General features: G+C 42.2%; 1 protein-coding gene across 3 annotated transcripts in view; it reads left to right on the top strand.

Moving 5' to 3' along the window:
- LOC133484313 (protocadherin-1-like) overlaps window positions 1-27,206 on the top strand; it is a 144,679-nt gene that overhangs the window by 102,249 nt on the left and 15,224 nt on the right. The window contains exon 5 of one of the 3 annotated variants that reach the window (XM_061786632.1): window positions 6,670-11,773. The exons of the other annotated variants lie outside the window; for them this stretch is intronic. Coding sequence (XP_061642616.1) covers window positions 6,670-6,728 — 59 coding nt within the window. The 3' untranslated portion in view covers window positions 6,729-11,773. Of the gene's footprint in view, window positions 1-6,669; window positions 11,774-27,206 lie in introns of those variants that run through there. 3 annotated transcript variants of the gene reach the window in all.

Raw genomic sequence — 27,206 nt, forward strand, 5'->3', positions numbered from 1 at the left:
ATATTTACATCATATTTATAGTTTATGCATTTCTAATGCATCATATTTGTGCCGATTAATACTGAAACTCTAAAGTGAATATATTTACAGCATATTTAAAGTTCTGCAGACCTCTAATGTACCTTATTTACATCATATTTCATGTCTTTATCTCCACTGTGGCATATTTACTGCATATTTAGTGTCTGTACGCCATTAATGTTTCATAAAAAGTAACTTTTTTGCTGATCAATACACTTTTCAGTACTGTGCACACTTGTCAGTGTGTGTGTACTTCAAGGGTCAGGAACAAAATGAACGTCAGTGAGATGCGAGCGCCCGAGGCTTTTTTATTTTTAAATTTTTTAAGAGAAGTCAAGATGGTGACGGCGCGGACATAAAAAAACAAAACCTTCTTTTAAGGCAGGAGGGATAAGCGGAGGAGCGGCGGCGCTCCAGCCTGCACCTTCATTGTGCAGCACACAAAAGAGCAAATCAAAAGGCGGCCAGGTCTGTGAATGCGGCGTGAAAAGGCAGAAATTCAAAAGGCACAGCGGATTATCTGCTGAAGCTACATGGACATCTGCGGCCAAAGACTCAAGTGAACCTTGCTCGTGCTAACATGCTAAAACTGACATTAAAATGTAATATAGAATTTGTATTCTTTTCATGCACGCACCTGAAAAGCTTCACACTTGGAACATGAATCATTTTGTTACATTAGTGTATCCTGTCAACGTTCTACCTTATGCGTTTAATTTCTCCCGTTACCAAGCTCGTAACTCAATTTACTCATATATCAAATCAATGAGCCAGGCATCAAGACACATTTTTGGTCACGTTTTTTTATCTCACTCACTGCCATGGATGTTTGTGTGAGTCATATTTGTCAATTTATATTAATATTCAGGGAAAATGAGGAAGAGGAGAGGTGAGGATGAAGAGACAAAGAGGATGAGGTGGATTAAGGGGAGGAAGAGAACAAGGACAAAAAGGGGAGAAGGAAGATGCTAACGAGGACAGGATGAAGAGGAGAAGGAAGAAATGGAGGATAAAGAGAGATTAAAAAGGAGGAGGAAAAGAATGAGAAGCAGTGGAGTGAGAAAAGCAGAGTGAGAGAAGGCGGCCGAAGAGGAGGACAATGATGAAGAAGAGAGTGAAAAATGAAGAACAGAGGAAGGAAAAGTAGAATGAGAAAGCGGGAGAAATAAGTGTAAAAATGATGAGCAAGAGGACGATAAAGGAGGAAGTGGAGGACATAGAAAGAAGTGAACAAAAATGAGAAGGGAGGAAAAGTAGGATAAGCGGGAGGAGGAGGTTGAGAATGATAAGGAGGAGGAGAAGAAGAGCAAGAAGGAGAGAATTAAGAAAAAGTAGAATGAGTCGAAAACGGGGAGAAAGAAGAGGAGAAAATGAGGAGCAGGAAGTGAATAAGGATGAGGAGAAGGAGGAAAAACCATAAGCATAAAGCAAAAGAAGAGAAAAATAAGCAGGAGGAAGAGGAGGATAAGGAGGAAGACGAGAAAGAAGAGAAGGAAGAGGAGGCGAGGGAGAAAGAGGGGAAAAAGGAAGAGGAGGAAAAGTCGGATGATGATGAGGGAGAGGAAGGGGAGGAAATAAATGAGGAGCTGGAGGAGGAAGAGGAGGAGGAAGATAAAGAGGAGGAGGAGGAAAAAATTAATTAGGAGAAAGGACTTGAAGGTAGGCGGCACGGTGGCCGACTGGTTAGAGCGTCAGCCTCACAGTTCTGAGGACCCGGGTTCAATCCCCGGCCCCGCCTGTGTGGAGTTTGCATGTTCTCCCCGTGCCTGCGTGGGTTTCCTCCGGGCACTCCGGTTTCCTCCCACATCCCAAAAACATGCATTAATTGGAGACTCTAAATTGCCCGTAGGTGAGAGTGTGAGTGCGAATGGTTGTTTGTTTGCATGTGCCCTGCGATTGGCTGGCAACCAGTTCAGGGTGTACCCCGCCTCCTGCCCGATGACAGCTGGGATAGGCTCCAGCATGCCCGCGACCCTAGTGAGGAGAAGCGGCTCAGAAAATGGATGGACTTGAAGGTATAGGAGAAAAATGAGTAGCAGGGGGAGGAAGGAGGATGAAAAGGAAGATGAGAAAGTGAAAAGGAAGATGAGAGTGAGGAAAAATAAGGAGTTGGAGGAGGAGGATACGGCAGAAGAGGAGAAAATTGAGAATCTGGAGGAGGAAGAGTAGGAGGAGGGCAGCAGGATAAGAATCATCTCCGACTGAAAGCCAGACTCCATTTTGTGTTTTTAAAGGAGTTAAATGTTGTGCACACACACACACCTAGACACATTCTCCTTTTCTCTTTCTTGTCTTTATTGCTGAAGGTGTGACCTGCATGTCATTCTTCCTCTGGAATGTTTTTCTCTCTCAATCGCTTGTCCTCTCAATGCTGCCTCATCTCATCTTGTCTCGTCTATTCTCTTTCTCCTTTTCTCTACTCTACTTTTTATTCGTTTTTAGAGCCTTTTGGTCACTTTTTTTCCCCCTCCCGCTCGCCTTTGACAGGAAAAAAAAAATCAACTCGTCTCCACTGCCGGTCAAGTACGAGGTGTGTCATGGCCAACCTTCTCGTGTGTACATAGCACAACACACTCCATAGGACACATGCTTCCCATCCTATGCCTTCACTCGCACAGCGAATAGTCATATTTGAATTCATTTATTGAAATAACTGGAAAAAGGAAAACAATTATTAAAGCAAAACAAACGATCGGCATCCACTTCCAATTAATGTTTTAACTCAGAGCGAGACGATTAGTGTCTTTACCCAGAATCAGAATCATCTTTATTTGCCAAGTATGTCCAAAACACACAAGGAATTTGTCTCCGGTAGTTGGAGCCACTCTAGTACAACAGACAGTCAATTTACAGAACACTTTGGAGACATAAAGACATTGACAAAAAACAACAACAAACAACAATTGTGCAAAAAGATGCAGAGACTGCAGTGATTGGCATTCATTTCCAATCAATATGTTAACTGAAAGCGACTAATTATGCATTTATTCAGTGATTGCAACAATTTAAAAAGGGAGAACTTGTGGAAACACTAAAACAAACAACAATCTGCATGCACCTCCTATCTACGTGTTAACTGTGGGAGTGACTCGTGATGTCTTTACTCTTGTATCACAATAACAAAATAGTGAAACCATTAATTTATTAATTTAAAAATAACAATTGGCATGCCCTTCTGATCTGTGTTAACTCTCAGAGACAATATTTACTGAAGGTATTTCGTAAACATCGGATTTTCCAGAGTAATTTACGATACAATATTAACGCTAAGTATTGTATCACAGTACCACGAATATGCGGTAGAAAGATAAAGGTGGACAAGGCGGCTATGCTACGAACTCGACATAGAGCGTTGATAGTCTGGCGACGAGTTGGAGTCCCACAGAGTCTTAAGAGTAGTCAACACGTCAACCCTGCAAAGCACTCATGACACACACACACACACACACACACAAGGGCTGGACTCAGGGTTCTGAAACAGCAGCCCTGACATATTGTTAGGCAGTAACCGATGTATTGTCGTACCGCAATAACTGAAAACCTGTGGAAACACTCAGTTCATTAAAACATATAACAGTGATTGGCTTGGTGTTATCGTTGTGTCTCTTTTTTTTTCTGTTTTTAAATGAAGGTTTCATAGCGTCAACTAATGGAACAGCCAAATTTTAAAAACATCAAAAAGGGGAATCTTGTGGAAACACTTGGTCGATTTGGCACTTCCGATTAACATGTTAACTCGAAGAGCAACTAGTAATGTCTTTATTTATAGGCTAACTAAAAATTACTTGTATTTCAGCATGGTGCAATTAGCGGCAATGTACGTTGAGTGTGCGTTACCGCCGCCTATGTTAATGACAAATAGGTGCCGGATGAAGACCCTAACCCCACTAAAGATTAATTTCTATGCGCATTAAACATAAGTGGCAGCCATTAACGCGTTTTAGCGTATTAATGGAACTGCAAACATCTTGTAAAAATGTCCAGCAGCCCGCAGGACTCCTTCGCGACTTGTTTGTTTGCTTTGAGGCAATCTGCTTGCGACATGCGATGCTCATTAGCTTAAGGCAAATATTTGCTGTATTTCCTCAGTGGAGTGTAAGTGACTGCAATCAGAAGAGACTGTTTGTAATGAGGAATACGTCAAACAGCACCATTTTTATTTCATACTTCAATCATACCTTATTAGCGCTGTTAAATATACGCGTCTATGAATCTCTTTGTGGAATATAATGGCTGCTTTGGACCAAAATGGCAGACTTACTTTCTTTTCTTGTATGGTTTCTTGAGACTGTTTTCTGGGTCCACTCATAATAAACATGTCTACCAGATTTCCTGTTGCTAAATTTTACGAGCTGGCTTTTACATTATTATTATTTGTTTTTAAATAAACCTAGTTTGGTGCAACTCAGACAATTGAGCTTAAAATGGCCACTTCAAAGCAAAATGGCAGACTCCTTGAGACTTTTTTGTCATGAGTAGACCACATACATACATACATTCCATACATATATTTTTTTTTTGTTGCCGCGATTAAGGCAATTGAGCCTAAAATGGTCAAAACCCATGGTCTTTTTAACCATGGGTTTTGAAGACTTTTTTGTGGGTCTGTTCATGACTACCAAATTTCAAGTTGCTACTGTAAGTCAAACTGCCTTAGTTTGGGGGTGGAATTTTATATTCAAATCTAGTTGACCGCAACTGCTTTGGGCCAAAATGGCAGACTTCCTTTGTCTTTTCAGGCATAGTTGCTTGAGACTCCTTTATGGGTCTGCCCAATTTCTAAAGAATTTTCCGAATAATGACGGAGGTGCTACCAAGCTAATTGTTTTTCAGATGTCAAGGATTCTCTGAAAGTAAAAAATAAAAAAAACACCAGTTTCACAGATCAATATGAAATTTGGCGGAGATGTCTGTCATAACAGGATGCAAAAAAAGTCTCAAGGACTCATGCCTGAAATTGAACAAGAAGTCAGACATTGTGGTTTGAATAAGGTTGGAAAAAAAAAAGAATTTTCTTTTTTTGTTCTTTTTTTTTGTCAATTTGGTCGTTCATTCAATTTTTAAAAAAAAAATGTCCCTGACACCAATGAAATAGGGTGGAAACGTCTATCATAACAGGATGCACAAGAACCCAAGCCTAGAATTGAACAAGTCCACCATTTGGTTATAAGCAGTAATTTTGGGTAAATTTCAGGGCTTTGACGGCCTCCTACTTGGGATGATCTTCATGGTTGTGCTTTACCCTTTCATATCTCTCACCTTTAAATGTTACCACCTTTAAATGACACTTGGAAGATGCTTTCATTGACCCACTTCTCACATTGGGAAGCGACATCTGTAGCACGAAGAAGAAAAGGAGGATGAGGATGATCACCTACTGTGTCGTATAAATGAGGGAAGGGAAGGAACATAGACGACAACTTGAGGGAACAAGTAGTGACGTTGGAACATTGTTGGCTTATGTAATATTTACGCATTTTCTGTTTACTTCAGATTTATTTTTGCGTCCTCAGCTCCCTTGAAACGAGCCATATAAATGTAAGCTGCTATTTTTTTCCACACAATAATAAGTTAAGTGCGCAATTTTGCTATGTAAAATAAAAAAAAAATTATGATCATCGTCCACAAAAATTATGAAACATCTCAAAAAACAAAACAAAAAAATTACAAAATCCTCGTACTTTGGCTTAGTTCGGCACTAGGCTTTGCCACTGCCAGTCTCGCTCGTCAACCTGGCATGAAATCAATACAACATCAAAACAACTTTAAATGCTAAACTGCTAAATGTGAGTTCAATAAAAGTATGGCCAACAAAGGAAATCAAGCGCAAACTTGCTAAATTTAGCTAGTTAGCTGCTCATTCTTTAAGTTAACTGGCGATGATAAAAAGTAGCTAACCATGCGTTTTAGGAATGTTTTGTCATCTAACATTTCCTATTCCTTCCTATCCAAATCATCATTGCATTTACGCCGACTCCTTTTACTTGTCACCGAGGTATCACAAGCGCTTAGCTTAGCTAGGTCACTAAGCTAGCTCCCTAACTTGGATGACATGAAATCCAGAGAAGTCAAACAGCAATGGTGCAAAACAACTTGGCAAGGGGGAAAAAAAAAACTTCTGAATATGAGTTCATAAAAAAATTGTGCCGAAATTAAAAATAGTTGCTAACTTGCTAAATCCATTAGCAAGTTAGCTGCTCATCTGCCATTGTGGCACTAACCATGGTTAACAATGCTAAGCTACATATGTTCGGGTTCTTAGATATAAAAACATTTAAGGCCCTGGTGTGTTTTTAGGTGACGTGGTTTTTGGTCCTTGCTTTTGCTTACTTAACATTAAAATGCATAAAATTTCCACATTTACCATTTTTCGAAGATGTTATATTCTTGGTCTTGTGTTTGATGTCATAAATGATGAGAAATGTACTGTACATCCTTTTTTTGTTTAATATCCTCCAAGAATTAATTTTGCTTTCTAGCGCTGGTAAATTTTTTTCAAGCCGCTTCTATTTTTAAACCCCCCACCTTCTCCTACTTTTAGACTTTTTCATTTTTTTTTTCTATTTTTTTGCATGGATTGTGCTTTTGTGCCTGGCGTGACCTAAGGTGAATTGAGGTGTAAGACGTTGCGTGTCTATCCTCTCGTAGGTGCAGCGTCGTCCAGCAGCCAGCCGGAGAGGGCGGCCGGACTAAAAAGACTTCCTTAAGACAAAAAAGTCCCAAAGAACAGACACTTTTTTTTCTTTTTCTTCTTCCTGGTCCATTTTAAACACTATTGCGCTTTTTTCTCGTCTTTGCTGAACTTGTAAGGATTTTTTAACGCTCCTGAATGATTTTTGTGCTCTGTTGGAACGAGAAGAAAATATCTGAAACAAGACGGAATTAATATTTTTGGACTCCCGTGGACTGGCTGGATTATCTTTTTTTTCTTTTTTTAAAAATTATTATTATAATTTTTTTAATCCTCAAATGATCATCAAACACCCACTTCAGGGTTTTTTCTTTCTCCCCCCCCCCTTTTTTGTGTTTATTTCGGAGGTCAGGGTGAAAATTCTGTCGGTTCTCACAAGACAGAATTCCTGCCAGGAAAGTGAGATTTTTTTTATTTTTTAAATTGGTTCCTCGAGAACTGAATTGTTAGTATACTCAAATGTTTTTAAAAGACTGTAAAACCACTGGCCTAAAAACACCAGAGCTTCTTTTCTCTGAGCATGTTTGTAACACATGATGTAACAGGAAGTCTGGTCACAGTTAAAGCAGGGTGTCTGCAGATCTATAAAAAAAGTCTTGCGTCTGATTTTTTTTTTTTTTAAAGTGAAGACCTTATATCTAAAAACGACACCCATAACTTTAACTTTACATATCCCTAAATCACTTAGTCAACCCCAAACCTTGACACTTGCCTTATGCCCCTAATTATTACTCTAACGAGCCTTAACTTCAAGCCCGAAACTGCTAACCCACTAACCCTAACCATAGTAATAACCCAAACCTAGCAACACTAAACCTACTGACCGTAACCTTAACTAACCTAGCCTAAGGCCCCAGCCCAAAACCTAATCCAACCCTAACCTCCAACTGTAAAACTAATTAACCTATGTATAACAAACCCTAAGCCCCTAACCCCTACTGAACACAAACCATCTAACCCTCTTAACTGTAAACCAACTAAATAGAACTGCAACTAATTTATTATTTTAATAATAGATTAATCTGTTTATTTGTTTTTCAACCAACCGATGAATCAGATAAAAACAATTATTTCCATCCCTTTATTCAAAAACAGGAAGGACATTATTTAGAATTGACGTTGCAGAAAATGCACAAACATTTTTTGATAACTAGATTATGATTCAGTTACTGGTTTGGTCTGTAAGATGTTAGAAAATGGGCAAATATTTAGATAATTTTTTTTAAAAAAAGCATATGTTTGCAAATGTCTTATTTTGATTGAACACAAAAACAGCTTTCATGAGGACTACAGAAATCGGAAACTATTTACTGTTGAAAGGCTGACATTCCGATGAGTTAAACAAGGTTTCTAAATCTGCCAATCCAGAGGCACTGTCAGAGGCGTGTCAACCAGGACAGCCCCACAACATCCAGAGCCGTTGGGAACTCTGGGCGAATCTCATCCACCCCCGGGGCCTTGCCACCGAGAAGCTTTTTAACCACCTCGGTGATCTCAACTCCAGAGATAGGAAAGCCCGCCTCAGAGAACCCAGACTCTGCTTCCTCATGGGAAGGCGTTTTGGTGGAATTGAGGAGGTCTTCGAAGTATTCTCCCCACAACGTCCCGAGTTGAGGTCAGCAGCGCTCCACCCCCACTGTACAAAGTGTTGATGGTGCACTGCTTCCCCCTCCTGAGACGCTGGATGGTGGACCAGAATTTCCTCGAAGCCGTCCGGAAGTCTTTCTCCATGACCACACCGAACTCCTCCCACGCCCGGGTTTTTGCTTCAGCTACCACCAAAGCTGCATTCCGCTTGGTCAGCCGGTACCCATCAGCTGCCTCCGGAGTCCCACAGGCCAAAAAGGCCTGATAGGACTCCTTCAGCTTGACGGCATCCCTCACCGTTGGTGTCCACCAACTGGTGCGGGGATTGCCGTCACGACAGGCACCGACCATCTTACGGCCACAGCTCCGGTCGGCCGCCTCAGCAATGGAGGCGCGGAACATGGTCCACTCGGACTCGATGTTCCCCGCCTCCCCCGGAACATGAGCAAAGTTCTGTCGGAGGTGGGAGTTGAAACTCCTTCTGACAGGGGATTCTGCCAGACGTTTCCAGCAGACCCTCACAATACGTTTGAGCCTGCCACATCGGACCGGCATCTTCTCCCACCATCGGAACCAACTCAACACCAGGTGGTGATCAGTTGACAGGTCCGGCCCTCTCTTCACCTTAGTGTCAAAGACATGCGGCCGCAAGTCCGATGACACGACCACAAAGTTGATCATCGAACTGCGACGTAAGGTGTCCTGGTGCCAAGTGCACGTATGGACACCCCTATGCTTGGTCTCTAAATAATTAATCGATTATCATAATAGTTGTTTAATTTCATAATCGATTAGTTGTTGGTTAATCAATTAATTGTTAAACCTCCACCACTAACCCTACTTGAAATCTATCCTTAATGAACTCCAGTGATAGCCACTAAGCCCCTAACCCAATAACCCTAACTGAATCTAACACACTCATCCTAAACCTACTAACTGTAACTCTAACTAACGCTAAACCCCTATTCCAGGGCTCACCAACAATTTTGAAAATGACAGCTACTTCTTGTGTACTGATTCATGCAAAATTACCAATTCACTAATTCTGATCGAATTGTAACCCTAACTAATCTATACCTATCCAAAATCTAGCCCACTAACCCGAACCCTATATCAAACTAACCACAAAACCCTAATTTCAAACCCACTAAACCTAACCCAAAACCACTAATCGCTAATTCAAACCCTGCTAATCCTAACCAAGTTCAGTTAGCGATTTAGGTTAGTTATGTGAACGTGAGTGTGAATGGTTGTTTGTTCCTATGTGCCCTGCGATTGGCTGGCGACCGGTTCAGGGTGTACCCTGCCTCCTGCCCGAAGATAGCTGGGGTAGGCTCCAGAAGCCCGCGACCCTAGTGAGGACAAGCGGTAAAGAAAATGGATGGATGGATGGTTACTGACTAAACTAAATCCCTAACTATAAAATATGACACTTAGGCCACTATTTTTATAGACAATTGTAATCACTCAGAAAAGTGCCACCCCCCCCAACCGGCCACCCAAAATTTATATCGTATATTAAACATATTATCACATACAAAATTGGGATTGACAGATACAGTATGGTCTACTCCGAGTAGCCATATTTCATAAATGAGAGCTTTTCATCGTGGATTCCTTTAAGGTGCAGACACCCTGTTCAAACAATTGAATATAATACCAGTAAGTTGTGTAATATGACGTGTTCAAATAACGACAGCAACCACGTGATCTTTTAAGCTATTTTGCATTAGCTTATACTTTATCTGATAAATACCAATCAGCCCAAAAAAAAAAACTTCTTCCCAAAAGCAGTTTTACTTTTTATTTGCTTTCCAAAGTGTCTGATCTCAGCCATTTCTCTGTTAGTCGCTAGGCTAGGTGGCAAGGTTAAGTGGCTAGGCTATGTGCCTAGGGTAGAGTGCTAGGCTAGGCTAGGTAGCTAACGTGAATGACAAGAAGTCAAACGTCATGGAGACGATCAAGACAATGTTGTTGTACATTGACCTGTGTGGTATTTGTGCTAAGCTACATGCTAAAAAAAAACACACTTTGAATGGCGCCTTGACTTACGAGTGCCCCAATTTACCAGTTTTTTTTAGTTACGAGCTGTCGCTTCGTCTTATTTATTTTTTTGCTCTGTGTTGCGAGGCAAATTTTTAGACTACAAGCTGCAGTTACTCCGCTACTCAAGTTAAGTGACAAAATTAACTTTATTGTTATTTATTGACTGTATTTATTTTTATCATAGATTAAGGTAATGGAATGCCCTGGCATATGGGCAAGAAGAGCCACAGTCGCCGATGCACTTACAGGCATTTATTGAACACGGACCAAAATATAAAATGAGAACACTCACAAGGAGGGACTCCAGCTCCTGGCATCATTCACTCGGCCACGCCGCTCAAAGGCACACATCCAACACATGAATACTACAGTGCATAAAGTAATTCCACATTTTAAAACCAGTTTATATTTTTACGTTCTCTTGTATTATGTTTTATTATGTTTTTGTTAATAAAATATTGTGCTAGTTGTCTTAATTAAAAACAAATTTGTGGTGTTTTGTGGAAGCTGGAACAGTTTAATTTCACTTTAATTCATTCCAATAGGGCAAATTTATTTGAGATACGTGTAAATGACGTTTCGAACTTGATCACGGAACAAATTTAACTCGTAAGTCAAGGTTTCACTTTATTTGGAATGTTGTCTTGGGTTAAAGTGATAATAAACGCTAGCTAGCAGTTTATGTGTGGAAATCACTTAAAACGGTCTACTAATTTAAGCATGTATCTATCATTTTTACATAAATGAAACTAATGAAACTATAAACATTGATTCATGTTTTTGTACGATTTTCAAGAAAAAAAGGCATGTTAGTTAACTGTAAATTAATGCTTATTACCGCATTAACCTTTGTTAACCAACTGGAAAGTGTTACTATGTAACATCTGATGACACCTCATCCATTCTGCTTAAATCCCGCCCTCCATGCAAGCTGTCAATCAAGCCTTCTTCTCGACAATGCCTAATAGTTGAATGGACTATTTATTGCGCGTGTGTAACAGTGGTTTGTTAGTGAGTGTGTATGTGTGAATATTATGGGATGTAGTCATTACTGGGGGGTGTAGCAGGACGTTGTTCCTATGAATGTATTTATTATTATTATTATTATCATTATTATTATTTGTTTTCACACATTTTTATGACAATAAAGTTGTGCCGAACTCATTTACTGTGTTGATTCTTTCGCCATGAAATTTGGTAGACGTGTCATGAGTAGACCCACAAAAATTGTCTCATGAAACTATGCCCAAGAAGTATTCACACTAATTCGCAACTCGGCCCCCAAAGCGAGTTAGACTTTGCGATATGAAATTTGGTAGGCATATCTATAATGAGTAGACCCACAAAAACGTCACAAAAACCCAAGCCTGAAAAGAACAGTAAGTATGACATTTGGGTTTGAACCAGACATTTAAGGCTAAGTTTGGCCATTCACACAAATTCAAAAATGTAGCCCTCGAAACCAGTTTGACTTAGCGGGAGGCGGGGTATACCCTCAACCGGTCACCAGCCAATCATAGGGCACATAGAAACAAACAACCATTCGCACTCATGTTCACACCTACAGGCAATTTAGAGTCCTCAATCAACGTACCATGCATGTTTTTGGGATGTGGGAGGAAACCGGATTGCCCAGAGAAAACCCACCCAGGCACGGGGAGAACATGCAAACTCCACACAGGCGGAGCCGAGATTTGAACCCCAGTCCCTAGAACTGTGAGGCAGATGTGCTAACCAGTCGTACACCATGCCGGCACTGTTAAATCAATTTTATATTCTTTGTTTTGTGTTCCAGTTTACATGATTGATTTAATTCATTAAACAGCAACATTGGTAAAATCCTGCTAAGCGTGTCCTGTTAAGCCAGTGGCATCCCAAGACTTTTGCCCATGGCTTTACGTTTATATACATAGGAAGCCATTTCAATTTTAATTGAGGCTTCGCTAATAATTAACATTCCAAAGCTCACATTTAATCTTATTTGGTTTCAGGCCTTTTTTGGATCATGAACGTCGGATCGTGCCGCTTCCTATCACAATTTGTGTTGCGTTATCTTTTGTGGCAAATAGGCAGCGAAAGATGTATTTTTGTGTGCGTGTGTGTGTGTATGTGTGTGCATTTCCGTGCATGTGTTCATACTTAGTACTGCTGTTATATTTTAATTAAAGCTGAACAGCGGGTTTAATTACTGCCATGATAAACAACATCTTTCTCATTCGCGCGTCTTCAAAGCTCGGCCAGATGCACACACACACACAGACACACTTCTAGTGTGGAGTGTGGCAAGATGGATGACTGCGTGCACACACAAATGTACACACACACAAACACGCACAGTATCAGTGTGTGTGTGTGTGTGTGGGGTCCAGAGAGCGAGATGGTGATTAGTGTTGGGATTTGGGAACTGTGGCCTCAGTTTTCATTAAGAGCCATAAACTCACATGTGCTACATCATCACATGCGCGCGCGCACACGTGTCACAAGTCAAGCGTACAACACTACTGGACTTTTCCTTTTAAGTCTTGCAAAAAAAATAAAAATAAATTATAATAAATCAGCCCCTGTAGCCAGTTTGGCTTATCAACATAAAATTTAGTAGAAATGCCTGCAATGAGTTGACCCACAAAAAAGTCTCAAGAAGCCATGCCTGAATAATATAGGAAGTTAACCATTTTGGTTTGAAGCAGTCATTTTAGAGTCATTAAGTCTGTTTTCAGGGGTGCTTCAAAGTCAAACTACTCTTGTAGATTTTGGACAATTGTGACCAAATTTTGAACCACCTGTACTAGACAGATGGACAACAATACATTTCAAATAATTTGAGTTTTTATCATTGTGTTTGGGCAGAATTTCTCAGGAAAGTTTGATGACTCGCCAAAAAACACGCAAATCATTTGAAACTTCAGCCCCTGAAGCGTGTTCCACTGTGCAGCATGAAACTTGGTAGGCATGTCTATCAGGAGTAGATCAATAAAAAAAAGTCTCAAAACATCATACCTAAAAATACACAGGAATTCTCCCATTTTGCTTCAAAGCTGACATTATAGCCCCAGAAAGCCAGTTAAACTTAGCAAAATCAAAATTTGGTAAGTATGTCTATCACGAGTAGATGCATAAAAAAAGTTTGAAGCTATTCTTAAAAAGACACAGGAAGTTTCCCATCTTACTTTCAATTGGACATTTTTGGGTACTTTTGGCCATTCACGCAAATTAAAAACTTCAGCCCCAGATTCCAGTTTCACTTAGCAATATGACATTTGGTAGAGATGTCTATCACAAGTAGATGCATAAAAGTCTCCAGAAGCCATGCCCAAAAGGCACAGGAAGTCTGCCATTTTGGTTTGAAGCCACCATTTTAGGGTAGTTTTTTTTTTCCCTTTTCCAGATGTCCTTCAAAGAAGAAGATTTTTATTATCTGATTTCTACCAAATTTGAAACGCCTATATTAGACAGCTAAATGAAGCTACATTGCAAAGCATTTGCGTTTTGCGCATTGTGTGTGGGCGGACCTTGGCGGAAAGCTTTTATGACTTTGCATACATAACCAAAATCTAGTAGTTACCTACCTTTGTGTGATTGTTTTTGTTGTTTCAAAGGTTATTTTTTGTAATTGTTTTTTTTTCTGAAAAAAATGCCTAGTTGCTATCCCTTTTTTGTTTTTGCTGTTAAACATTGCGTAGCAGCTAAAGAGCGTCTGTTTCCTTCTGAGACCAAAAACCCTTTGAAAAAAAGAGGAAATGTTGGATTTAACCGCAGCCAAATGAAGGCCGGCGTGATTGCTAATAAAGCGCCACGGCATACGCGTTACGATGGCAGATAAAGCTAACCAAGTGTTTAGCAGCCGTGCGTCACAAATTAACAGCATTGGGAGTGGAGCCGGCGTGTTTTGGCGCCGTGAATCAGAGAATAATGAGAGTTTATTAAGCGCTCGCCCCGCTCAAAGTGGCAGCGCGAAATGGACGTTAAAAAGCTCAGCGGTAATTTAATTTTCTTTTTTACGAGCAGAACACTGTCTGCATCTGCAAGCGCTAAAGGGTCATACTCGCACATTGGGTAACCGTACGGGAAGAAATATGACAATAAATCATATCAAACCTCCCACTGAGCGTTTCATTAGCCCCTTTCACACTTCCCATCAAAGCTGTCTTGTGCGAAATGAGCTAACACGGGACACGGAAGACGAAAGGAGAGCCATTAATTTCCTGGCTTCCAACGTGGTGTTAAAGTTAAAACAGAAGCAGAACAGTGGGTGTGTTTAAAGGGTATAGCAGGGACAGCGGTGTGAGGTTTATTACAAAATACTCGCTTGTCTAGTCGTGTTATGTTGAAAGCAATTGCCGCTGCCTTCAAATTGAGGCAAAAGCTAAGACTTCAGACTGTCCCTGAAGGCACCTGACTAGATTTGATAGATGGATGTATGTACTTCTGTTGTTGTGTTAGAGGAATTCTGAGATTTCTGACTGTCCCTGAAGGCGACACTCAATAGATAGACAAAGTATAGGTGGACAAATAGTTTGAGATATGTGGAACAATTGCTCAGTTGTCATCCTGGAGGAAATTATGAATTCAAACTGTCCCTGAAGGGAACACCTGACATAGACAAAGGAACATCAAATCCACTCGAGACTTATAAATGTTAACCACAGCAATAGACAAAACATTTTGTTGTTACAGTTTTAAAATGGTATCGCTTAGGCCTAGTTGTCATGGTTAATGAAGATGAGGTGTTAAATTTGCACAGAGTGGCCTTACAAATGTCTTTAAAAAGTATTTGTAAACTTAGATACCCTGTAAAAAAGTATTTGTATGTGCATGTGTGGCTGAGAGTGTGTGTCTTTGTGAGTGTGTTCTGACTGTCCTCCTTAATGAGGAAACACAGAGCAGACTAGTTTGTAGAAGGAACCTTCCAACCTCCATTACTGCAATAGTTACAGTGTGCCTCAAGTGTGTGCACGTGGGTGTGTGGGAGTTTGTATGTCTCTGTGTGTGTGTGTGCGCGCGCATCCCAGTCTGTCCCCAGTAAACAGTGACTTCTCATTAAAGCTTTCTGCTCAGCTGCCGGCAACTCCTGCAGACCACCATGATAATCCACTTCCCCGAACACACACTCACACGCACTACACATACACGATAGACTCACACACACACACACACACACCCGCAGTGCCTCAGTGGTCACCTGTGGAGAAGATGAGAGAGGAGAAAGATGAGAGTGTGATGGAGGAGGAGGAAGGAGACATGAGTAAATATTACGTTTGACACGTTTCGTGCAGACGAGGAGAAGGGAGGGGATCTAGAGAAGAGAGAATGGATTGAGGAGGAAGAAGCAGATCTAGAGGAGTATGAAGGATATCTCGAGGATGAAAGAGGAAAGTCATGATTTCAGGCTGAGAGAAGATCTAGAGGAGCCGAGATGAGATGTAAAGGAAAACTGAGGTTAGCTAGAGGAGAGAAGGTATCTAGAGGAGAAGAAGGGATGTAGAGAAGATATCTAGAGGATGAAAGATGAAATCTATGATCTCTGAAAAGTGAGGAGAAGAGAGGATATCTTAAATAAATTTGGGAGGAGATCTAGAGGATAGAGTGGGAAGACCTGGACAGAGAGAGAGAGATGTACTGGTGGAGATAGGCGAGAAAAGAAGAACTAGAAAACGGAAATCTAGAGGAGAGAGTAGAAGTCGAAGTGAGAGGTGATATCTAATGGAGAAAAGAGCAGATATAGCTGAGACAAGTGATATAGAGTAGAAAAGAGTTCTAGAGTAAGAGGGGAGATCTAGAAGAGAAGAAAGATCTAGAGGAGATTAGAGGGAATCTAGTGAAGATAGATCTAGAGGAAAGTGGATATCTCGCGGAGGAGGAGGGCAATATAGGGGGGATCTAGAGAATGAAAGCTACGATTTAAGACTGAGAAGAGGAGATTTACAGGAGCAGAGATGGGATCTTGATGTGAGATGAAATATGAGGATGAGATGTGCGCTCAAATAGATCAACAGAAGAAGGGAGGACATCTAGAGGATAGGGAGCGAAGATCTAGAACAAGTGAGTAGAGATCTAGAAGAAAATAATTGAGAAAGGAGATCTAGAGAAGAAGGGATGAGATCTAGAAGAACGAAGGGAGCTCAAGAGAAGGAGAGAGAACTATTGTTGATATGATGTCAAGACAAGAAAGAAGATCTAGAGGAAATAAAAGCGATCCATCAGAGAGATGAGAAATTAGTTCCAGAGTAGAAGGGAAGAATTGTAGAGCAGGAGGGGCAGCCTAGGAGAGAAGAAAGGAGACTAGTGAAATTCTACAGAGGAAGGAATGAGATCTAAAGGAGAGATCTAGAGAAGGAGAGAGGATTACTAGAGGTGAGGTGCTATATCTAGGGAGAACAGAGGAGCTATAGGGGAGATGGAAGTGATCTAGAGGAGAACAGGTTTGGTATATAGTAGATAGAAGTGATCTAGACTATAAGAGATGAGTTCTAGAGTAGAGTAGGAGAAGCTGGGGATCAAGAAGAGAAGAAAGGAGAAGAGTGGAGATTTGGAGAAATGAGGTGAAAGGTGATATGTAGAGCAGAAGGGTGATCTAGAGTGAGAGAGAGGCTAACTAGAGGTGAAATGCGATATCTAGAAGAGAAGGGAGGAGATCTGGAGACAAAGGGAGGAATCTAGAGGAGAGTCAAATAATCAAACACTTACACAACTTAAAGATCTAGAGAAGGAGAGATGAAAACTAGAGGTGAGCAATTATCTTGTGTAGAGAGGGGATCTAGAGGACAAGGGAGAGAGATAAGTTCTAGATGGGTAAAGACTAGAGAGAGGAAAGGAGAAGACAGGAGATCTAGAAAAGAAAGATCTAGAGGAGATAAGGACGATCAAGAGAAGGTGAGTGGTAAGATCTAAAGAAGGAGGAGAGGAGACCTATATATAGGTAGAAGTGATCTAGAGAAGAGAGGAAAGACTTGGTCTAGAGAGGACCTCTAGAATAGGAGAAGATGGGGAAAGAAACAAGGAGAGAGAGAGATAAGACCTAAAGGGCGAAAGAGAAATGTTCTAGAGGAAGAGGAGCAATCTAGAGAAGAAAGGAAGGGATCACTGAAATCTGAAGGAAAGGGACGTTCTAGAAAAAGAGAGAGGCGATCTAGAGTCGAAAAAAGTACTAGTGAGAGAGAAGAGATGTCATTGTGACATTATCCTGCTTTTGCTGGGTTTTGTGCAAAACGCCATGGCGGACCAATGCCATATCTTCTGTTACAACTGTGATTCATTCTCTGTGTGAAAAAAGGCGCCTGTCTCTCACCCCTTTCACACAGTCAACTATTTAATTGCGGCGTATTGTGTTGCACAGTTGCTTCAATTTTCTGCTACAGTTATGTACAGTATGTAATGAAACTTTTTGAAGCTAATACTGCATCAGAAGCTGGGAAATTACCTTCGCCCCCCCATTCCATGATGGTTTCTTTCACATGGGGCACAACACGGGGGGAAAGTCAAGTGGTGTGAAAGTTTTTTGGCAGAGGGGGTAGCGTGGGGAGGAGTTAGTGCCTCTTTCTCCCGCTTAATCCTCAGATATTAACTTCTTCTCTGCGTGTAAGGATTAGCCTCTTGTCTGAGCTCCAGCGGAGGTGGGTTACGCTTGCCCTGGTGGCCTAGCCACGAGCCCCCATCAGCGGGCACGTGTGCCGCGGTAAACCCCCCTCTGCCCTCCATCTCCTGGAGCTCGGCATCGGCGAATTGTTTGGTCCCAAGCGTGGTGCTGAATAGCCAATGATGGGACAAAGGCAGTGGCGGGCGGGCGTCTCCCTGGGCAACACTTGAGACGCCTCCCCTCAATTAACCTCACACACAAACACACACACACTGAAGAGATAACTTGCACTTTGATATGCACGATGCAAAGTCATACAGCACGGACACGCATCAGGGTCAGGGGGAGGCTGATGTTCATAATTCATATCATGCGCTCTCACACACTCACTCATAAACACACACGCGCAAACACACACTCACTCACACTCTCACAGCTTAGTGCACAATGCTTTATTTACAATTCGGGTCACACAAGCACGGATAAAAACACATCGAGGCCAACACAGGTCACTGGTGCTGCTGACTATACACTGACACACACACACACGGTGGAAGGGCAAAGCATCGTTTACAATGTTTGTAATGCAGAACACAGCCCCAGTTTAACACCGAGCACACACACACACACACACGTACACAAAAACAAACAAATGGTTAAAACAAACAAAACACACTGACAACAGACACACACACACACAAAATTGAAACACAAACTTACACGCACAGCGCATCACAGTCCGAGTGTAACAGTGTAACACACACACTTGTGCACACACACACACATACAGACACATAAATGGTTAAAACACAAACATACACAACCACAGACAATTGAAACCCACACTTACATACACACACAGCATCACAGTCGCAGTGCAACACACACTCGTGCACACACGCACACACTGATATACACGAAAAAACAGTTAAAAAAATATATACGCACACACAATTGAAACGCACTTGCACATATACAATTTAAACGGGTGAAATAAACAAACAGTTGAAACACACAATCAAAATACATCCACTCTCACACACCAAACATTTATACACACAACAGCACACACGTACTCACAAAGAATTAAAACACACACACACACAACTGTAATAGGGTCAAAAACATGAATACACACGTGGCATCATTGTTCCAATGTAATACATACTTATGTATACACACAAATACATACACGCACATTCAAATCACTGAAACCCAAGCAACAGACACATAGAAACAATTGATTTAAGATTCAAATAACTTTTATTTAACTTTATCCCCGAAGGGCAAATCAAACACGTACACAACTAAAATGCACACAAAAATCTCACACATGCACTCAAAACACGTACACAACTAAAATGCACACAAAAATCTCACACATGCACTCAAACACAGAAACATTTTAATACATTAACACAGACTCACACAAACTTCCTACGGGTGTGAGATCTCTCCGACCTTCTATTTGATGTCTGACTTTCTAGTCACTAAACTCTCTCATAGCCGCCAGCGTCCCATTGGCCGAACTGCCGCTGGGGGGGCGGGGCCAAAGCCTCCCAGGCTAGTGGACTGCAAAAGGACGTGTCGGATGTCGCATCACATCACTCACATCCGCTGGCTTAGGGGACTCGATGATGTGTGTGTGTGTGTGTGTGTGTGTGGGTGGGTGTCCAGAGGGTCCATGTTGTTCTGCTCCAGTTGTGTCGCTCTCTCAGACACCAGCACTGTCCTCCGCGGTCCACTTCCTGTCCATTTCCTGGTGCCCTTTGAACCCTGCTGGCTGACTTGAGACTTCCCGGGGGTCTGAGTGTGTGTTTGTGTGTGTGCGTGTGTATTCATGTGTGTATACTGACGCGTAAAGATGATTGGATGAGTTTGCTTCGCCTCTGAATGAGAACACGATCAAGTCTTTCTACTGCAATTCCCTTTAAACATTGCTCAATCACAGGGGACGCTATTGCACACACCAAATTGATGCATGAACGTTGTATATTTACATAAAACCAAAGTGATGAGGGTTAGGATTTTTGATCAAGGAGTTGTCTCCGATGGACACTGACAGCATTGCAACAGCTTTTATTTTAATACATAATTATATACAATTTAAATAAGCAACACACACATACATAAAAACAAGTGTAACATGCAACAACACCACACACAACCAATTTAAACACTCAAACACAAGTAATACACACATGAACAATTTCAACAGAATATCGCACAACTTAAACGTAAGAAATACACACATACAAACATTTGAAACATACAGACAAAACACAAACTGCACAATTTAAACATCAACAACACACATGCACAAACGATTGACACACGTGCACAAACGATTGAAACACAATATGCACAAATACAACCATTTGAAACACACTCAGCCACAAACAACACATGCACATGCTTAGGAACACTTGAAACAGACACTCGTGTCTTTCTTGACTCGTGAATTTTCTGACTTCTCAGGTAGTATCTGAGGCAGGAATGTCTGTGTGTGTGAAATTGCGCTATTTCCCCACAGGCCCCTTGATGTCGAATTCCTCCCGAGTTGTTGTTCTGCGTGAAAGGTAGATTTAGAATCGTTGTTTAAAAGCCACTCACCAATTTCCTGACTTTTGAGACCCTATCAGAGGCAGGACTGTCTTTGCATAAAAGGGGGCTACTTTCTTACTGGCCCTCAAAGCCGGCTTTTTCCCTCAAATTTGTTGTGCATGTAAGGTAGACACAGAATGGGGGATTGAAGTTGGCTCACAAATTTCTCAGCTTCTGAATTAGTATCGCAGTTAGGACTGTCTGTGTGTGAAAAGGGGCTACTTTCTCATTGCTGCTCGAAGCTGGCTTTTCTGCTTCGTCATTGTGCTGGGTGAAAGGTATACTCTCAACGCGTGGTAGAAATCCACCCCAAATTTCTCTGTTCTGGATACTATCAGAGGTAGGACTGTCTGTGTATGAAAAGGGGTGACTTTCATACTGACTCTCCAAGCTGGCATTTCCCTCTGAGTCATTATCCTGCATGAAAGGCACAGAATAGGGGGTTGAACTCGATGCATACATTTCCCAGCTTCCAAGGTAGTATCAGAGGCAGTATGGCAGCTGTGTGAAGTGGAGTAAGCGCAGAGAAGTGAGTGTCAAGGTGAAACTCCGTGCCCAGTTTTCCGCAGTTCCTTTTCACACCTGCTTTTGTGAGGCCTCTGTATGAAAAGGGATAAGTGGAAAACTGGGACGACTGCGGGAAGTTTAACACCATCGTCCTGAAAGGTACCGACATGGAACAACGGTGGGTTGAAGTCAAAGTCGAATGTGTGAAATTTGACAGTGGAAAGCCGGGACTGGGGCGTGAAGTTTAACACCTGACGAACGTCTCCCGGCCTGTTGTATTGAAAAATCCAAAACAAAAGAGCCGGAATTTTTCTACCTTTGCCTTTCACACAAAACCCACAAAGGACAGTTGTAAAGAGGTGCAACCAAGCTTCTAATTTGACTGGAAAAGTTGCTGAAAACCAGGGATAAAGTGGAACCAAGCCAGTCCAGTTGACTGCGGGTCGTGTGGTTATCGTTGGGGTTGTCGACAAGCTGCCGTTACCCGTGTTTGCGTTAAAGGGGGCCTCTCAATATTTCAAGTGAGCTGCAGGAAATCTGCGAGGTGCTGGGAGCGTGTTTGATTCATTATTCAGCCGCCTCCCGCTCGCTCTCGTGCTGCGTGAGCGAGATAACGGCTCGGCTTCACGCCGTAATTCGTTTGCATCACAGATTAGATGGGAGAAAAAGAAACAAACAATCCCGGCAAATTCTGCTGCTTCTTCTTCAGGGGAAAAAAAAGACGGAAGAACAGGCAGGAGCCCATTTTCCTGTTGTTCTGCACATTTTTTTGTTTTTATCTTCAACATTTAACATAGGAAAGCTAAGATTTAGCCGGCAGGATGAGCAAGAAGACCATAACCTTCGTCTCCCTCCTCCCCCGCCGCCGCCGCGGTTCAAGCAGACGCGTAAATAAACGTCAAAGAAATCTTCCGCCAACTTCCTGGCCGGCCGTCAAATCCGCCGCGGGGAACGGGAAAAAAAATCCCCCAAACCAGACGCTAACGAATCCGTTTTTTTTTCTTTTTTCTTTTTTCTTTCTCCCGCTTCTTCTACCCGGCCGCCTCGTTACGTATGCAAATGAGCTTTCTCCCTCCGCCTCCCGGCCGAGCGCCTCGTTGCGCCCAGGGCCAGGATCCTTTACAAAGGAGATACTATGAAAGCGGGGATGCGAGGGAAAACGGGCTGGGAGTGGCGCCAGGCAAGAAGAACAAAAAGGAAGATGATGAAGATGACGATTCACACGTGCCGTAAGCTTTTTCCCATGATGTTGGAAGGGGTGAAAGGTACCTGATGCTTGTTCGTTCACGAAAGGTGCAGGTATGGGGAGGGGTTCAAGTCGACAAATTAGATTTCACACCCCGGTAACAGGCTCTCTCTCTTACAAACGCACAGACTCGCCCTCTCTAACACACACTCACATGATCACAGTCTTTGTCACACACACACAAATTTACACTCTCCTACACACAGCCTCCCTCACGGTGCACGGTTCCAAACTTTTCGCTCCATTTGTGTTTGCGAGCGTGGCGCCAGCGCCACGGCAACTATCACGCGCCACATTGTATTATGGGCAAAGCGGGCCCCGGGGCGCCGTCACATTTAGCTGGTGTATGCCTTATTTGTTCATTTCATGTGGAGAACATGAGAGAGAACACCACCGCAGCCAGATAACAACTTCCTCTTTATCTCCTCTTCGATAACTACACAAAGCCGGAATACAATAAACCCACCATTTACTGATTTTGTGTGTGTGTGTGTGTGTTTGAATGTGTGTGTGCGTGTGTGTGAGAGAGAGAGAGAGAGAGAGAGCAGCATGTCCTCATACAACAGTTTTTTTTGTTTGATTTTAATTTTAGTGTAATTTTGTCGATCTGAACGTTGGCATTTTATCACACACGCACACACAAACAATTGAAACATGGCTAAACATGTTTACACACAACACAGTATACGCAACTGAAATACACTCACAAACGCACACACACACTCTCTCTCTCTCTCTCTCTCTCACACACACATTCCCCCCCCACATACACACAAACAATTAGCAATTAAACACCAACACACAAAGACCGATTGCATGCACACAACTGAAACATGACTAAATAAACTAACAAATCACACACAAAAGCAATTGAAATACACTTGCACGCACAAACTACACTCACATACATGCATACCCACAAACAATTCAGACCATCAAACACACAGAACACACAAACATTTGATTTTGATTTGAAAATAGCAGTGTTGTTGATGGACTCCTCCGAAGTTCAAGAAAGTTCCGCCGTCATTTGGCATTCTCCAGGAAGTTAACTCTTTCTTCAAGTGCACTTCCTCCCGGGGAAAACTTTTGACAAAATTTTACTGGAATGCTTCCAAGAAAATCTTCTTATGCTTCTTCTTCATGTTCTTTATGTTCTTGAAGTATGCACATTGCCGTGTTGTTCTTGTTGTGTGTGTGTGTTAATCAGTGTGTTGTTGTTCAGTGCTGGTGCAGGAAGTTGTGAGAAAGAAATTCACTCATAATTTAACACTTTCCTCATTTTGCTCCAGAAGAAGACAAAAGGTTTATTTTTTTATTTTTTGGTGTTCTACTTCGTGTGAGTGCCGTATAGGAATGGTTCTGTTTACTGTGCCTGTGGGATTTTTCACTTCCATGCAGATTGCAGTCAACCTCCACTATTTGACGGGGTTTGAGCCGGATCCTGAGAGAAAATAGCAAAAATCTGTGACTAATCGACAGCCATTATATCCATCCATCCATCCATTTTCTGAGCCGCTTCTCCTCACTCGGGTCGCGGGCGTGCTGAAGCCTATCCCAGCTGTCATCGGGCAGGAGGCGGCGTACACCCTGAACTGGTTGCCAGCCAATCGCAGGGCACATACTAACAAACAACCATTCGCACTCACAGTCACACCTACGGGCAATTTTAGAGTCTCCAATTAATGCATGTTTTTGGGATGTGGGAGGAAACCGGAGTGCCCGGAGAAAACCCACGCAGGCACGGGGAGAACATGCAAACACCACACAGGCGGGGCCGGGGATTGAACCCGGGTCCTCAGAACTGTGAGGCTAACGGTCTAACCGGTCGCCCACCGTGCCGCCAGCCATTGTGTGTGTGTGTGTGTGTGTGTGTGTGTGTGTGTGTGTGTGTGTGTGTGTGTGTGTGTGTGTGTGTGTGTGTGTGTGTGTGTGTGTGTGTGTGTGTGTGTGTGTGTGTGTGTGTGTGTATATATATATATATAAAAAAACACACACACAATACACTACGGCCACTAAGTTGCCCCCCCCCCCCCCCCCCCCAAAAAAAAAAATATTTGCCTAAAAAAGCGTGAATAAGCCAAAAATAAATAAATAAATAAATCAGTGTGACTTAGCGGGATAATACTGCCAATAAGCTTTTGCCTGAAAAACTGAGGTGGAATTCCCACCAACACCCAAAAAAACAAAATTGCAGGTGGGGGGTGGAGCATGAATAAGCCCAAAAAGGAAGCGTGAATAAGTGGGAAAATACCACCAATAAGATGTTTCTGCGAATAACTTTGGTGGAATTACCCCTCCCTCCAAATTTTTTTGGTCTGATTTTTGGCTGAAAAAAGTGTGAATAACTCCATCCATCCATCCATTTTCTGAGCCGCTTTTCCTCACTAGGGTCGCGGGCGTGCTGGAGCCTATCCCAGCTGTCATCGGGCAGGAGGCAGGGTACACCCTGAACTGGTTGCCAGCCAATCGCAGGGCACATAGGAACAAACAATCATTTGCACTCACAGTCATGCCTACGGGCAATTTAGAGTCTCCAATTCATGCATGTTTTTGGGATGTGGGAGGAAACCGGAGTGCCCGGAGAAAACCCACGCAGGCACGGGGAGAACATGCAAACTCCACACAGGCGGGGCCGGGGATTGAACCCGGGTCCTCAGCACTGTGAGGCTGACGCTCTAACCAGTCGGCCACCGTGCTGCCTGTGAATAACTCAATTTTAAAAAAAACTTTACTTTCTTGGAGATAACCTTTCACTTCCTGTCACTGTAGGAATCTTTATGTTCCCGTAGATGATTTCACTTCATTTCCATGAGGAAATTTTGATTTTTCTGGTAAATTATTTCAATTCCTGTCACTGTGGAAGTTTCCACTTCTAGGTAAATAATTTCACACTCTGTCTGCCAGAAAGTTTTCACTGTTGCACTTTGTGTCTTTTTTTTTCTTTTCCACAAAGTTCCAAGATGGCAGCTTCCCATTAATGAGTCCCCTGATCCCCGTGGCCCCTCCCACGCCTGCTTGCTCACCAGTTGCATCCTTGGAGATCTTCCCGCCGAGGGCGCCGACTCTGCAAATTTATTCACTTTTGTTAGCTAATTGAATTTTCCTGTCGTAGTAGGGCCACACCACAGGGATAACAACTTCTCTCAAACTCTTCTTCTTCTTCTTCTTCTATTAATAATCGGAGTTGTCGTCGTCGTCAACCCGCCGCTAATTCTGTACGGCATCAGAAGTGCATTGATTTACTTTGCTGTTGATGTTATTTGCGTTCAAGCGGGACTGGGCGCCACGCATCCTAATGGGGACCGGGGGGAGGGGGTCACTTATTTCCAGCTAGACGGGCACTTCCTGTTTTGATGTGCACGCTGACGCCAACAAGACGACGGTGTAAACGCAAATGACGCTTTTATTCTACAACATGATGACAGCGCCGATGCTCTCGTATGACACGACGGAAAAACAGCAATGTGTGCATGTGTCCATCATGCGCCATCAATCGGGCGCACAGTTTTTGGATGAGTGAAAATTTATTTAAAAGTGAAAAATTAAAACTCCTCCACTCTTGTTTGATACAGGGGAAAACAACAATGTGTGCACGTCAATCGCATGCCATCAATCAGCCATGCTGCCGTTTTGTCCTCTGAAGTATTTCGATGACAGAAAACTGTCTCAAAAAAAAAAGATCTATCTCGTTTGACACAAAAGAAAACAATGTACACACTGTCAATTACGCGCCATCAATCGGTCACTCCGCTTTCTTGTATTAAAGTGTTTTGACGAGAGACAAGTGTTTCAAAAGTAAAAATCCCGAAACTCATTGACTCTCGCTTAAGACGACAGAAAACATTGTGCAAATGTGTCCATTACGGGCCATCACTCACCATTGCATTATGACGTCTGAGAGATGACCATCACGCCATTTTGTACTTTCAAGTGTTTCCACCAGGGAAAGTTTGTTTAAAAGTACAAAAACTAAAACTCCTATTGTTGAACAACACAACAACAAATAATTACACGTCTCACAAAAACAATTACGTCTCCACTACTCGCCATCAATTGCAATTGCATCCTGATATCTGAGAGAAAGCCAAGCTGATTTGTCCTCTGAAGTGTTTCAACCAGTAAAAAACTGAAACTCATAAGATCATATGACGCCACAGAAAAACAACATGAGCACACACATCCATCATCGCCATCACTCACCATCAGTCGCCAGTTGAGAGATCACAATGTCATTAGAAGTTTTTCAACGAGAGAAAACTAATCTAAAAGTGAAAAACTAAAACTTCTTCACGTCCCATTATGAGCCATCAATCGCTGCTGCATTATGACATCTGAAAGACAACCATGATGTCATTTTGTCCTTTGAAGTGTTTCATCTGGATAAAATCGTTTTAAAAGTAAAAAAAAAACTCCTACTGTTGAACGACACAACAACAAATAATTACACATCTCCATCACTCACCATCAATCGCCATTATGTCTTGATATTTGAAGGACAACCCAGCAGCTGATGTGTCCTCTGAAGTTTTGCAACCAGTGAAAACGGATGTAAAAGTAAACAACTCCAACTCCCACTGTCGTATGGCACAACACGAAACGTGTACACACATCCACGACTGGCGTCAATCATCACTCACCATCAGTCGCCATCTAAGAGACCACCACGTCAAGTGTTTCAATGAGATAAAACTGATGTAAAAGTGAAAAACTTAAAACTCCTTCACTCTTATGTGAGATAGCAGAAAACAATATGTGGACATTACGCACCATCAATCGGTGTTGCATTATGACGTCTGAGAGACGACCATTTTGTCCTTGAAGTGTTTCATCCTGTAAAATTAAAAACTAAAACTCCTAAAACTAAAACAGAAAACATGGGCACGCACGCCCATCACTCACCATCAAGCTCCACCACCCACCATCAGTTG

The sequence above is a fragment of the Phyllopteryx taeniolatus genome, chromosome 10 (genome assembly GCF_024500385.1).
Source record: "Phyllopteryx taeniolatus isolate TA_2022b chromosome 10, UOR_Ptae_1.2, whole genome shotgun sequence".
NCBI lineage: Eukaryota > Metazoa > Chordata > Actinopteri > Syngnathiformes > Syngnathidae > Phyllopteryx > Phyllopteryx taeniolatus.